Source organism: Monodelphis domestica, chromosome 2 (assembly GCF_027887165.1).
Source record: "Monodelphis domestica isolate mMonDom1 chromosome 2, mMonDom1.pri, whole genome shotgun sequence".
Classification (NCBI taxonomy): domain Eukaryota; kingdom Metazoa; phylum Chordata; class Mammalia; order Didelphimorphia; family Didelphidae; genus Monodelphis; species Monodelphis domestica.
Window position 1 is genome coordinate 210,046,039 of NC_077228.1, and position 15,206 is coordinate 210,061,244.

At 36.8% G+C, this 15,206-nt stretch overlaps 1 protein-coding gene across 2 annotated transcripts in view; it reads left to right on the top strand.

Moving 5' to 3' along the window:
* DDX42 (DEAD-box helicase 42) overlaps positions 1-15,206 on the top strand; it is a 43,784-nt gene that overhangs the window by 18,992 nt on the left and 9,586 nt on the right. Inside the window, exons 4-12 of one of the 2 annotated variants that reach the window (XM_056817077.1) lie at positions 2,727-2,788; positions 4,685-4,721; positions 5,607-5,756; positions 7,300-7,404; positions 8,128-8,247; positions 10,037-10,213; positions 10,904-11,032; positions 13,871-13,970; positions 14,954-15,001. In XM_056817077.1, the coding sequence (XP_056673055.1) occupies positions 2,727-2,788; positions 4,685-4,721; positions 5,607-5,756; positions 7,300-7,404; positions 8,128-8,247; positions 10,037-10,213; positions 10,904-11,032; positions 13,871-13,970; positions 14,954-15,001 (928 nt within the window). Of the gene's footprint in view, positions 1-2,726; positions 2,789-4,684; positions 4,722-5,606; positions 5,757-7,299; positions 7,405-8,127; positions 8,248-10,036; positions 10,214-10,903; positions 11,033-13,870; positions 13,971-14,953; positions 15,002-15,206 lie in introns of those variants that run through there. The other variant, XM_056817078.1, reaches the window with a different exon arrangement.

The following is a 15,206-nucleotide window of genomic DNA, read 5'->3' on the forward strand; positions in this document are numbered from 1 at the left end:
TCTGATTATTCATAACCACTAGATTCATCTTCTTAAAGCACAGCTATGAATGCATTACTCAAAAGGAGTTAGCTTATTGCCTGCTGAATAAAGTCCAGACTTCTTAGTCTGTCATTTAATGTCTTCATCATGTGACTTCATCTTATTCCAGCTTTATTTCCCAATACTCATATATCCCACATTTCAGATAAATTAGAACCTTCACTGTTCCTTAAAAATAACTTTTGTTCCCCTCTTTGATTTTATACATTGTTTCCTGTCTTTGTACTGCCTTCCCCATCTCAACTTATCAAAATTTTGTATTTCCTTCAAGGCCTATCACCAGCTCCAAAAAGCCTTCCCTGATCCCCAAGCTTTAAGATCTTTCTTACCACCTCTAACCTTTGACTTTCTTTTTTTGGGCTTTATTACATACTGCCTTTTATTAGTTGAGTACATGCTTTTAGCTGCCTTACTTGATAGCAATGTCCTCATGGAAAGGGACCGAATTTTACTTATCCCTTGTTCCTTTCCCTTGGACATAGGATATACCTAATATATGATGAATGAATAATCCTTTAGAAATAAAAGCAGTTTTCTTCTCAGTCTCCATGGGAATGCTCCTCCATCTTCCCACACCACCCCAAATCCCCATTGCTGCACCTGAAGTCTGCTATCATTGGGTATTAGAAACTTTCTAGCAAAACATGCTTTGTTAATTCTAGCCAGCCATCATAAACAAAGGGATCCAATTTTTTAAAGGAGAAAATTAGTGTCAAACACAGCTATTTTTCCCAAGCTGTGAGTTTGTTTCTGCTGCAGAAAGATAGAGTAAGATGTATGTTTGAACTTGTAATATATCCTACTTTACCTTTTCCATTTCCTTCATTCATCTCATTTATCTCTAAGCAGTGGAGGAGAAAGTGAATCCATCAATAAACATTTATTAAGCACTTGCCATGTTCCAGGCACTATGCCAAGTGCTTGAGTTTCTCATGTTGGATCTGATACATTTTATTACCTTTGCATTTGTATTATTTCTTTTAATAAATAAAACTTTTATCACAATCCTCTCCAGTTACTCCCCCAAAGGGAAAAAAATGTGGTTGCTATATCTCAATAGTTGCTATTGTATATCCCTTAGGGAAAAGCATTTAACATACATTATTTGCACCTGAAACTATTTCCAAGGGTTTGATTTTTGGTTTGGTAAGCTTTTGGGAATAGAACTGAAGGAGCCATTATTATAAATGTTTAAAAATTGACCTCAGTATACTCTTTTTTTTTTCCCCAACCCTGACCTTCCACATTAGAATCAATACTATGTATTGGTTCCAAGGCAGAAGAGTGGTAAGGACTAGGCAATGGGGGCTAAGTGACTTGTCCAGGGTCACACAGGAAGTGTCTGAGACCAGGTTTGAACTTAGGGCATCCTGTCTCTAAGCCTGGCTCTCAACCCACTGAACTACCTATAATTCATTTTTTAGATAACTCTAGATATTTGTGATTTAAAGGCAAGCATTTCTCATGAGAATTTTTTAAAAATTGATTATTAGACCAAAAAAGAAAAGCAATAAACAAATTAGTATATATCTTGCAAAATTGTCATCACTACTAACTATTGCTGTGCAGGGGAAGAAAGTTGGCCTTGTGGTTCCTGCAGCGATAGCATGATAGTGTTTTCCTTTCCTTCTTCTTTTACTAACTGCAACCAGGGATTGGAAGTGATGGTAGAAGAGTTAAAATAAGAAAGGGGGCGGGGGCATTGCCAAAATGTAAAAAAATCAATTATAGAGCAAGTTTTTCCTTTCTTTGCCCATTGCATGGGCTCCATCCTACACATCCAAAGGAGAAGGGAAAGTGCATTTGTTTTCTCAAGGAAAGTAGGTAGTTCTGTACCTTTTGGGTCAACCTTTCATGTGAGTGGTGCCTATAAATCAGGCTTTCATAAATTTGGGAATGATACATTCTCAAAATCTTGAGTAGCTTTTCAATTCAGTGATCCAGTAGCTTGGGGGGGGGGGGGGGCGGTATTGTTCATCTCAGTTAAATCTTTTTGGTTTAGTATTAAGAAAAGGTCATACTGATCACATCTCATTAGGCAATGGGTCCTTGTTGAATTTGGGGTCAGGAAGATTGGTTAGACCCTTAAGAGAATTATTTTCAAAATGCAATGAAACATTCTTTTTTTTAAAAAAAACTCTTACCTTCCGTTTTAAGGCAGAAGAGTGGTAAGGGCTAGGCAATGGGAGTGAAGTGACTTGCCCAGGGTCACATAGCTGGGAAGTGTCTGAGGCCAGATTTGAATCCAAGACCTCACATGTCTAGGCCTTGCCCTCAATCCACTGAGCTACCCAGATGCCCCCTGAAACATTATTCTTAATTAGCTTTTGTTAATGCTTAAACTGTAATGGGGCAATAACTAGCAACTTGTTCTTTCCCTTTGTCCCAGTTTCATGTAGTAAAGGCAAAACAAATTTTTAAAACACTCTCATTTTTCAAAAATTAGATCAATCGACAGTTTGTAATAAGGCCCAGGAGTAGTAATGCTTCCAGTAGCAAGAGTCTCACTTACTTTGGAGCTTTGTGGAAATTTTATCTCTATTCTGGGCTTGGTTTGTATTCCATAAAATGGAATGACTGAATTAGGTGGGCTAAAACACCCCTTTCACTTTTTACCTTCTGTGCTTATAAGGGCCCTTGTTGCTGTGTTTTATATGTTGTAGTTTTTGTTGTTGTTCCATTAGGATCAAGCTGCTCGAGACATGAAGAGACTTGAAGAAAAAGACAAGGAAAGAAAAAATGTGAAGTAAGTTGCTTTCCTCATTTCACAAAGGTTACATGAAATAAATGCTGCAATATTGCAAAACTCTTTTCTAAACTCAGAATTAATAACAAAATTATCAAAAATGTTTTGGCTTGGCTTTAGCATACTAAAGAATCTGTCTTTATGCAGCAGAAGAAAGGCATCATGCTATAGTGGAAAGAGCATGAGCTTTGGAGTCAGAGGACCCAGGTTCAAACTCTCCCTCTGTCACAATCTCATTTTCCTCATCCACAAAATGAAAGGATTGTACTAAATGACCTTTAACATCCTTTCCTGCTCCAAATCAGTGATCTTATGTCCAGAGCTTGAGCATCTGCAGAGTTTTTCCAGCTTTATGAGACTAAAAATATTCAATTGAAAAATAAAGACATCAGATGAGAAACAGTGGACTTTTCACAAATATAGGGTACTACATTGAATTAAATGCTAGAAAAGTATCATGTCCTAGATTTGGACTCAGTTTTCTTTTGTTTCAGTCCAGATTCTTTTTTAAAAATCATTCTTGGCACTTGGTACGATATCAATAAATGAAGATTAACACCCACCCTTAGTTACAGAGTAACTGGTGAATTATTACATTCACAAAATGCTCTATATTCTTCAGAACACAAGACAATTATATTTATTTATAAGCCCTTGCCTTCTGACTTGGCATCAATACCATGTATTGGTTCCAAACTATAAGAAAAGTAAGGTCTAGCCAATTAGGGATAAGTGACTTGCCCAGGGTCACACAGCTAGGAAGTATCTGGGGTCAAATTTGAACTCAGGACCTCCTATCTCTAGGCCTGGCTCTATCCATTGAGCTTCCTAGTTGCCCCCAGACAATTTGATTTTGATGTGATATGTTTTCGCAATTTTAGTACTTGAAATGCTTTCTTTTCTGGGAAAGAGAATTCTTATTTCATTCTGAACTTCCACTTCCAAAAGTGGGGAAGGATAGCCCCACACATCCACAATCTTGCAAAGATTTTGGCCAACAGGCACAACTGATATCCATGTGTACTATTTCCTATCTTTTTGCCTAGTTTAGTCCTCAGTGTATCAGGCCTTCATCCAAGCCTTATGGAGATTTAGTTTTCTCCTGGCTGCTCTATGCTGTTTGATGTTGCTCCTTGTTAATATAGGGATTTGCCAATGCAGGAAGTCTGCCCAGAGAGTAAGGTGGGGTGCTGAGTAGTCATACTGTTCGTAACTCTTGAGTGTTGGACTGAGATCATGAATACTTCTCACCAGAATAGAATACTCCTTGGCATCATATGAATTGCTTCTTAGTGGTGTCAAGCACTGAAATAATAAGGGAACTAATGTAATTTTAAGCTTCTCTGTTCCCTATAGTGACTGGTTTTGGCTGAAGACCTTCACTCAGCTTGACTCTAGTGGCTATTTGGCTTTACCAAGTTCTTTCATTATAAGATCCAGAAATTTGGGGTATTAAGAAAGTTGAATTGTCGTCACGATATACAAGGTTATGTAAAAGCTTGATGCCTTTGGAAATCACAAATGTCAGTAGGCTTTTATTTATATAAATTCTAGTTATATCTGCATGGGAAATCCTGATGACAGTGCTGGGCTGTGTTGCATGGGGCTGGTAAGGTTAGGTGCTTCCTCATGTGTCTCCAGAAAGTTTCTACTCTCCTTAGACCCTTGTCAGTAATATATGCTTATAGGAATTACAAGCCCATCCTATTAGAAAGAAGCACACCCTTTCTCAGTGAATATGCACGTAATAGTTTACAGTATTTTAATTGTTGCTTGTTACCGTTAGTGTCGAGTCTTCCAATACTGAATGGAACTCAACACTAAATCTGCTATAAGTTTGGAGCTGGGTATGTGGAACATTTGCAGGGAAGTTTGTTTCTCCGCTTGTTTTTCCAGGGGTATTCGAGATGACATTGAAGAGGAAGATGACCAAGTGAGTTCCTATGCAGTATTTTTATCTTTTATTTTTACCCCCCCCAAAAGTCTATACTAGGGATAAACCAGAGCTTAACTTCATTGAAATACTCAGCCATTTCTGACATTCAGCAGAAAATAGTTTTACCTAACTTGCTACATTTCCAAATGTATAGCAAAGGAGTAATATAAAACTTTACATGGCTTTCTACCATGTTGAATAAGGAAACTTTGATGTAACACTTTTAAAGAATGAGTTTTTATGGTTTGAATATTTAAATCCAAAATTAGTGTCCATTTTGGTAAATCAAGATGTTTGATTTAACAGTGTAGTGTGGACTCTATGTATGCCGCTAGCAGCTTCTCACATAATGCCTTTTCTGGAGGGTCTGTTGTGGTTTCTTGTCTATCAAAATGGGTTGCTAAATATACTGACCTTGTAGTGCTAGTTTTTCACTCCTCGGTTTTGGGATGGTGTGGAGGGACCAGAAATGAGCAGTAGCCCTTTCCAGGTTTGTGGCACCTTTATTTTGGGATAGCTTCCAAACTTGGTGGGATTACAGTATGTGTTCTACAACCTCAAGGACAGTAGGTTTAGAACACAGCTTACGAAGCCAGGCTGTGGGACTCCATTTGAGTCATTATCTTCTTTTAAAAACCATGTTATTTTGTGATATTAACTGAACATTATAGCTGTTTTGCTCATTTCCCTTGATTGTCCTTCCTCTGGACTTTCTGATTATTGATACTAGAAGAATCATCACTAGTGAACATCTTGTCCTACATGATAGGTGTGTAAAAGTGAGCGACCATCTGATATACTGTATACACAAATTACTGGAGCAAGAAAATGATTATTCTCTCCTGTATTGGGGTATGATTTTACTTTTGTGTTTTCCTGCAGGAAGCTTATTTTCGATACATGGCAGAAAACCCTACTGCTGGTATGGTTCAGGAAGAGGAAGAAGATAACCTGGAGTATGACAGTGATGGAAATCCCATTGCACCCTCCAAAAAAGTCATTGATCCCCTTCCTCCCATTGACCATTCAGAGGTATGATAGTGTTGCTTTTGAAGTTCTCTTGTCTTCAGGTATATACCTGAGCTCTTCTTCTAATGGTGACTCATCTGGGTCTCTCTCCTTATAGTCTGATAGTTAATAAAAATAATTGCTGGAATTTTGCCACTTTTTCCAAATTGTTGGGTCAGAAATTCCAAACTTTAGAATCTATCATATTAGAATACTTGCTAATGATGATTTTAGATCAAGTCTTTGTAGCCAAATTGTACTTATTTTCCAGAATTAATATTTGCTTTCTCAACCAAACAGGTGAAATAGTTGTTCATATATTGTTCTAAGTCCCTATTTTGCTATTTCATACAAGAGATGGGAAAATAAGAAAACAAACATTCACAGTCAAGTGCAGGAATTGTTTGTGGACCTGGGCTTTTCTGTTTTTTAACTATGAGCAAATCACCTCTCTGAGTCTTAATATCTTCATCTGTAAAATGGAGATCCTACTACCTTAATGCCTTCTACTGTACTTGTAACTTGTAATTTGTATATGCTTATAACTTGAATGTGAGGCCTGAATTCTCAGAATCATACAAAACGAAATTTAGAGGGACCTCAAAATCTGGTCCCGGTGTGTACCTGACCTCAGTAAGTAGTCATCCTGTTTGAAGGGAACGAAGGGAAAATCTATTATATATCCTAAGGCAGCCATTTTGTAATAGTTCGGATTGTTGGAAATATTTGCTTCATGATAAGCCTCAAATCTGCCACTTTCTGCTGCTACCTGTTGCTCTCAAATTTACCCTGTTTACATACAACTGTCGTTTATCTGTCTTAAATCGTTTTATCATAAGGCTAAACATCCCTAGTTCCTTCACATCATCCTTATATGACATGTTTTCTATTTTTCTTGCCTTTCTGGTTGCCTCCTTTGGATTTATCAGTCTTTTTAAAGAATATGGTTCTCACAATTGAACATAATATTCTAAATGTGGCCAGTCATGGAGAATATATCAGAATCATTATTCTGGACATTTCTTTTTAAAAGCCTTTAGTTAAAAATTCTTTTTCTTCTCTTCTCCATTGAAAAATAAAGAAAAACAAAACCATTGTAACAATATAGTCAAACAAAACAAATTCCCACTTTATTCCTATCTAAAAATGTCACGAGTTAGGTGATGAATTTTTATCCAATAAAACTCATGGGACCCGAGAGAAGTAATAAGTATCTGAAAAGTCTCAATAAATTGGAGAAGATTCAGATATAGGTTCTACAATAAGTGAGGGCCTGGCCTGGTTCAATTTTTAGAGGTGGGAGAGATTTCCCAAAGGTTGGTCACTAAGAAATTAAAACAAATTTTTTGGGGGGAGGAGGCTACATCAGTTTATGCAGGTATCTAAAGTAAATAGCTTACAATCTTTTGGAGAGATTTCAATGGTGAAATCACAGTTGAAGTACTGAAGCATCAAGATCCTATTGTGAGTGTTTTTCCAAAATCATAGCATTTTGCATTAAAAATGAAACTTGTAAAATCATTTTGATTCTTAAATTCTAACTAACTTTGAATAATTGGACTCACAGATTGACTATCCACCATTTGAAAAAAATTTCTACAATGAGCATGAAGAGATAACCAGCCTTACCCCACAGCAAGTAATAGATCTCCGACATAAACTCAATCTTCGGGTAAGAGAGAATTGAATCTAGTGCTTTTCAAATGATGCTTGCTCCTCTCATTTGGAATATTAATTTAATTCCTGAGGTGTCATACATCTCGATTTTATTGTCTGTGGACATTAGTACTTGAGTAACTGAGTGAGAATAAAAGCTATTCAACATTTCTCCATTATCTTATTTGAATAAAGGCATTGGCAATTTTAATATAGAATTGCTTACTTCTGTACTTTGTAGTTTAGAAGGATATAAAAGAAAGGTAAGACAGGATCAATATTCTTGAACTGCTTGTGGTCTATTTTGGGCAGGAATATGCTTAATTAATATTAAAATGGACCTGTTTTTAAAATGGACAAACTCATTTCAGGTACATATAACTATAAGGGAATATCATAATTTTACTTTGAAATAACAATTTTCATTCTGCTTTCTTTGCTTTAGGGATAAAACAAATATACTTTATATTGATGTGTTTTGGTCTTTCAAGGAATTTCAGAATTAAGTTATATTAACTCAGTGATTTTTAAAAGATAAATAACAAACTTGGGAGAGGAATAAAATCTTTGCAAAAATAATATTAATATATTTAATTTGGGTGCAGGAGTTTTTCATACAAAATATTCAATAGAACAGAATTTGCTGTGGTTGAGGTCACATGATAACTATAGATAAAAGTCTGTTGGACTCTTAAGTTGTCATCAAAATGCCAGTAAACTTTTCATTTCTGATTTTTAGGTCTCTGGTGCTGCTCCACCCAGACCAGGAAGTAGTTTTGCTCACTTTGGATTTGATGAGCAACTTATGCATCAGATTCGGAAATCTGAGTACACACAGCCTACTCCAATCCAGTGTCAGGTGAGCCGTTAAAAGATGAAAGAAAAGTATGTTGAGGGGAATGTCCACATCAAAGCAAATAAAGCAGTAAACAATATTGTTTAGATTCGTTCGGAATAGCATAGTCCAAAATGAAAGCTACATTAGCATGTCTTCATTGTAGGTCTATCGCTTTTACAGATATATACAAATAGATATCTCTTGAACTATAAAGTCCTGGGTGTCTTAACACCTTTTGGAAAGCAGAGCCATATTCCCTCATGACTAATGAACAGCTTAAACAAAAAGTCCTACTAGTATGAAGAAAGCAGCACAGAGTATATGTGTAGATATATACTAACATACAATGTGGAAATTTTTTTTATCTTGTTTAGATAATGCCACAAGTATTGGGATTCACTGCATTTGTTTTATTTCATCACTGAAAAGCAGTGTTCTTTTTTTTTCCTCAATAAGAATTGTTTATATATGAATGAGGGTAGTGTGATTTACCCAGAGGAAGTGGAGGCTTTTATTTAAAAAAATTAAACGTCTTTTATTTCTATATCTTTATTACCTAGCATATTCCTCTTCCCATAACTGGAGAGCTATTCCTTATTTTAAAAATAGTAAAAATAAAGGTGGGGTGTGTAGCCCCCAGGAGTGAGAATAGGTCCCAGGAAAATCACAGCCATAACCTAGTAGTAGTCAGACACTCTTGGCCCCCTCCCACCTCCCAGCATGAGAACTTAATCCAATTCCTTCCCAAATACTAGATGTTTTCCCAAGAAATCACTGGTGCAAGAATTTTATGAGAAACTTTGTTAGATAGTTACACATTGACATTGAATTATTATCCTATAGAAAACTCTTTATAAGCTTCAGTGAAGTAAACAAACTCATCGTACTAAGATTGTAAATCATTACTAACCATTGTACATGTAAAAATCCTACCTAATCCCTTAACCTACAATACTTTCTCTGTAATATAAACTTTGCCTCTGATTGCTGCCAGCTTTGTTGACCCTCCTGATGCATGTTATCCTTCTTCCCATGTCTCATTCTTTTCACCCCTCTGGGACACTCGAATATTTGTCAGTCACCTGACGGGGGAAAGCAATTCAGCAAGACTAACCAACTGTTCATCCAAATCTAACAGTGTTCCATATGCATAAAGGAGGAAGGTGCATCCTTATACCTCTTCTTTAGGGTCAAGCTAGAGTATACTTATACAGAGTTCAATTCCAATTTTTTCATTCTTTTCATTTAAATTGATGTACATTATTTTCTAGGTTCTTTTTAGTTCACTTTACATCAGCTTATTTAAAGCTTCCTAAGCTTCCTGTATTCTTTATAGTTACTATTTCTTAAGGCACAGTAATATTCCATCCCACTCATTTACTAATATTTGTATATTCATTCCTCTACAACTACAAGTTTTTGCCACTTGAAAAAGTATCATGTTAAATAGTATTTTGGACTATTTTTTTTCTTGTCCTTGACCCTGGGTCAATGCTGTCATTGGGATTTGTGGATTAAAGGGTTTGAATATTTTTGTCAGGAGTTGCAATAAGTATTTTCTTGTAGTTCTAGAAAATTAATCCATTTATGTTCTGTCTGATAAGTGTCTTAGTGACAAATTGACATTACGGAAGTTATAGTCTTTCTCTTTATTAATCTAAGGATGATATAGAAATTTTAGCCTAGAGTGTGTTTACTGCAAATGTTCTTTTTTTGTTGTTGTTGTTCATCATGAATACAGTGGTCATTGTTCCATTACTAGAGCTCCTTAATTATAGCTTTGGAATTGAGGTGTCATTTTTTTTTTTAGGGTGTTCCAGTGGCTCTTAGTGGGAGAGACATGATTGGTATTGCCAAAACAGGCAGTGGAAAAACTGCAGCTTTTATTTGGCCCATGCTGATTCATATCATGGATCAGAAGGAATTGGATCCAGGAGATGGACCAATTGCAGTGATTGTGTGCCCCACCAGGGAGCTTTGTCAGCAGGTAAGGAAGATGTACTTGAAGACTGACCTGAAATAGCCAGAGGAATTAATTTCTACTAATACCCATGAAACATCCTTTTTTCTCTTTAATTAAATCAAACTCTTCCTGAAAAGCATTATGAAAATTAGTTATTTTTTCTTTATTTCCTCAAAATTATTTTATGATCAGTGAAAATTTAGTGTTGAGGTAAGATGAGTGAGGAGACTCCACAAGATTTTTGGATAGCCTTTTAACATGCTTTCAATCCAAGGCTAGTTGTCAGTTTACATTTCAGGTAGACTGATAGTTGAAAGTTTTAAATAAAAGCTATCCACAGGTGTAGTGAAAGGAGTGCTAAACTTGGAGTGAATAGAGTCTTGAGTTTCTGACTTTTGCTTGTTAGTTGTGTGACCACAGGCAAGTCTTTATCTCTCTGAGCTTGAGTTTCCTCATCTGTAAAATTAGGTTGATAATCATTCTGTTGTAACTCATTGATGAGATTGTGATGATCAAATGAGAACATGTATGTAAAGCTCTTTATAAACCATAAAGGGCTATGTAATTTTCATCTGTTATTGTCACACTCAAAAACTTTTTAAATAATTTTTTCTGTTATTCTGACTTTCTGAATAAGTGAACTTTCCCAAAATTACTCTATTTCTTTGGGGGGCCAAGTATTAATTTCCCTGTTTACCTCAATGTCATTAACAGATCCATGCAGAATGCAAGCGGTTTGGCAAAGCCTACAATCTTCGATCTGTGGCTGTCTATGGAGGAGGAAGCATGTGGGAGCAGGCCAAAGCCCTTCAAGAAGGGGCTGAGATTGTTGTTTGTACCCCAGTGAGTATATCTCAGCTTTCTGGTTGTTAGACATTATTCCATCCTGGTCAGTCAGCAAGTATTTATTAACCCCTTAGTGTATGCAAGTGCTAGGAATACAAATTTAGGCAAAGAAAGGTGGGGGGGGTCCCTCAAGGAGCTTGTGAAAGAAAACATGTATTTAGATACAGGCTATATATAGGATTAATCTGGACAGGGAAAACACTTAGTAGCTTGGAGGACTCAGAAAGACCTCCTGCAGAATGTAACAGTTGAGTAGAATCTTAAAAGAAGCCAGGGAGTGGAGCTAAGGAGTTCGAGCTTTCAGGCATGAGAGATAGCCAGAAGCACAGAGAACAGAGATATGGGATGATATGTTTTCAAATAAGTAGGGTCAGTATAACTGGATCCTAGAGGAGAGTGAAGTGTAGGAAGGAGGAAAGAGCTAGGTTTTGTAAGGCTTTAAATCAAGAAAGAGAGTTTGTATTTCATCCTGGGGCCAGAGGAAGCCACTAGAGTTCCTTGAGCAGGAAGGGGACATGATCAGATCTATGCTTTAGGAAAAAAAGAAAATCCTCTTAGCACTTAAGAAGAGCATGTTTTGGAGTGGTGAGACCTGAAGGAGGGAGAGCGATTAGAAAGTTATTGCAATAATCCAAGCAGGTGGTGAAATTTTGCACTTAGCTACATGAGTAGAGAGAAATGATTTGTACAAGATGTGTTAAGAAGATAGAAAACAGAGGGCAGCTGGGTAGCTCAGTGGATTGAGAGCCAGGCCTAGAGACAGGAACTCCTGGGTTCAGATCTGGCCTCAGACACTGCCTAGATGTGTGACCCTTGGCAAGTCACTTGACCCCCATTGCCTAGCTCTTACCACTCTTTTGCCTTGGAACTAATTGTTTTATTGATTCTAAGACAGAAGGTAAGAGTTTTTTAAAAAAAAGAAGATAGAAACAGCAAATTTGGCAAACATTATGTATGGGTCAGGGTGATTTGGAGGAAAGTAGGACCTTGAAAGTAATAGAGATGTCCAGAAACGGGAAAGACTTTTTAGAGGGGGAACAATGATAAATTTTGTTCTGAATGTATTTAATTTAAGATGCCTACAAAACATCTAATTTGAGATGTCTAAGTGAATATCTAGCTCAAGAGAGACTAGATCTGGAAATCTATCTGGGAATCTTCTTCATAGAGATAATTGAGTCATGGAAGTTTATTGAGATCACTAATTGAGATATATAGAGTGAAAAGAGAAAGAGACCCAGGTCAGAGCCTTGAGAATTATCTATGATTAGAAGGTGGGGTGATGTGAATAAAGAATTGGCAGAGGAGACTGACAAGATGGAAAGAAAACAAAGAGAGCAGCATCACAAAAACCCTATAGAGATGAGAACCTATTCAGAAGGAAAGGGTGATGAATAGTATCAAAACCTGTGGGAGGTTGGTGCTTGACAAGGTAAGATCTGGGAAAAGATAAAAGGGCAAGGGAATCCAGGATGGCTGGAGAGTAGTATAGAGTTGAGTTGATTCACTGAAGGGTCAGGATGACAAAGAGTGGTCAGTGCTGGAATAATGGTCTGGGAAAGAACTGAGAGGTGGAGCAAATGGATGTCATGATGAAGAGAACAAGGTGAGGGGATGATAAGGTGAAAGGAAAGATGGAATTCATGAATGTCGAAGTGAGACACTTGTAGGTGGTAACAAGGTTATGAATGAGATTATCTCTGTGTAACTGAGATGAAGAGGTATAGGAACTGTAGATTGTGGAGCCTAGAGTATTTGAGTGAACGTAAGTATGTATAGTCAAAATCCTTTAATATAAGAGCAGTATATGGGGAAGAGAGACTGAGCTTGGCACTGAATTCATTGAAGAACGAAGGAGGAGAGGAAGCTAAGTTGTTCAGGAGATAGAGTCAGGCCGGAATTGGGAAGTCTTTGGTTCACATCTAACCTCAGGTACTTCCTGGCTGTGTGACTATGGACAAGTCATTTTATCCCACTTTCCTAGTCCTTAAATTGCACTTCTGCCTTAGAACCAATACTTGGTATCAATTCTAAGACAAATGGTATGGGCTTTTGTTTTTTAAAGAAGAAAGGAATAAGAAGTGTCCTAGAATTAAGATATATAATAGCCACTGGCATATAGATACAGGGACAAATTTGGCTAATCACCAGGTTATCTAGTGAAAGCATTCAAGGATAGATCTGGATGTAACAAAACAAAACAAAACAAAACAAAAACACTTCCAGTCCTCCCACTAGAACCAGTGAGTTGTAAGAGTGAGATATAAGAGAAAAGTATAGCCAGGCCTGGAAAGAATGGCAAAGGAATTGGTATTGTCAGAAGGTATTGCCTTAATGCAGGTCCAAGAGATGAGTAAGAAAGAGGGTTTCTTAGAGCATCATCTCTGTTGTGAAATTAGTGTTGGAAATCCCTGAAAATCAACTCTGTGTTAAATATAGCTACAATAGAGGTCTCTGTTCTTTCTAGCTATTTCCAGGAGATTTTCCTTTGCTGCCTTAGGAAATTGGGCCTGAAATATAATTCACAATTGGCAAGGAGAATGGCTTCCAAAAGTTGGAACTCCTTAAAAAAGGCCTCTGAATTGGGACATTTCACATCTTTTGGTGAAGATAGATTTGGTTAGCCTTGCTAAGAACTTCAAATTAATGGAAGAAAATGGGACCTAAGTGACTTCCCACAAGTTTTTGAATTTTTCTTTGTCTGGAACAAGAGCCATTATTATCATCTGGATATCATTGTCTTGGAACTATATGTTAGGAATGTTGATGATATCATATTGCTAATTAGACAACATCCTAAAGCAAATATTTGTAAATCTACAATTTTCCCCAAAGGGTCGGCTGATTGATCACGTGAAGAAGAAAGCTACAAATCTCCAGAGAGTCTCTTACCTTGTATTTGATGAAGCAGATCGAATGTTTGACATGGGTTTTGGTATGTATTGAACCCTAGTTTTCCTATCTCTGCCTTCTCAAGACATTCACCTTTTTCTGTTTTCATCAGTGTTACTAAGCCTATTGAAAATGGACAGATTCTCTGAAGAGGGTGTGTGTGTGTCAGTGCGTGTGTTGTGAGTGCTTTTTTTGGATGATCTGACACTTGCTTATTTGGAGATTTATGTATGGCATTTGCTTTTTACAGTAGCTTACTATCAAGAAACATTTTTTAGAGATGTGTGCCTTGTTTAAGTTATGGGAGATTGAAAATAGCCTCTCATAAATACAGGAATATTTCTTTTCTCCTATTGGGCTTTATAATATTTATAGTATGATAACTTTTCTTATTTTGATCAAAACATTATTGTGTAGTACTGTTTAGTACTGCTTCAGGCATTCAGATCCTTTCTTTTGCTGTCTTCCTTTATTTAACCAGTTGTTTGGGGACCCTGCTAGCTGTCTTAAGCTAAATTGATATCTTTTTTTTTTCCTTCATACCTTCTTTCTAATTAGAATCCCATTCTAAGGCAAAAGAGAGCAGTAAGGGCTAGGTAGTTGGGGTTAAGTGACTCGCCCAAAATCACACAACAAGGGATGTGCCTGAGGTCACATTTGAACCCAAGATTGCCCATCTCCAAGCCTGACTATGCACTGAACCACTTAGCTGCCCCTTAATCTATATCCTTTCCAACCAGGTAGAGTGAGATTGCAGCTGAATTTGGTGCCCCTTGATGTAGTGAGCCTATAGGACTACAGAATGTAATCTTTAAGGACCAAAAGTTTCTTTATCTTTGTGTTCTTGGTGTCTAGCCTTTGGCTTGGTACTTAGTAGGTACTTAATAAATCCTTTTTTATTATCTTCCTTGATTCATTCTCCATGGCATGTGAAGTTTTTATTAGACTGACTTTTTTACCCTCCCGATGTTAAACTTTTATATCAGATACATGCTCTAACTTGATTCTTGTTTTTTTTTATTCTAGAATATCAGGTGCGATCCATAGCCAGTCATGTCCGTCCTGATAGACAGAGTATGTATGAAACTACTTTTAAATGTCCTGATGAAGGCACTTTGTGTATTTTATTCTTTGGCACTAAGTAGCTACTCTTTCATAATTGAGAAAAATGTCTTTACAAGCTAACATATATGAAACTTTAGGAAAACTACAAAGACTACAAATGGAAGATATATTTCTTCCTTGAAGGTGTTTCTAAATTTTGATGCCTTAATCATTT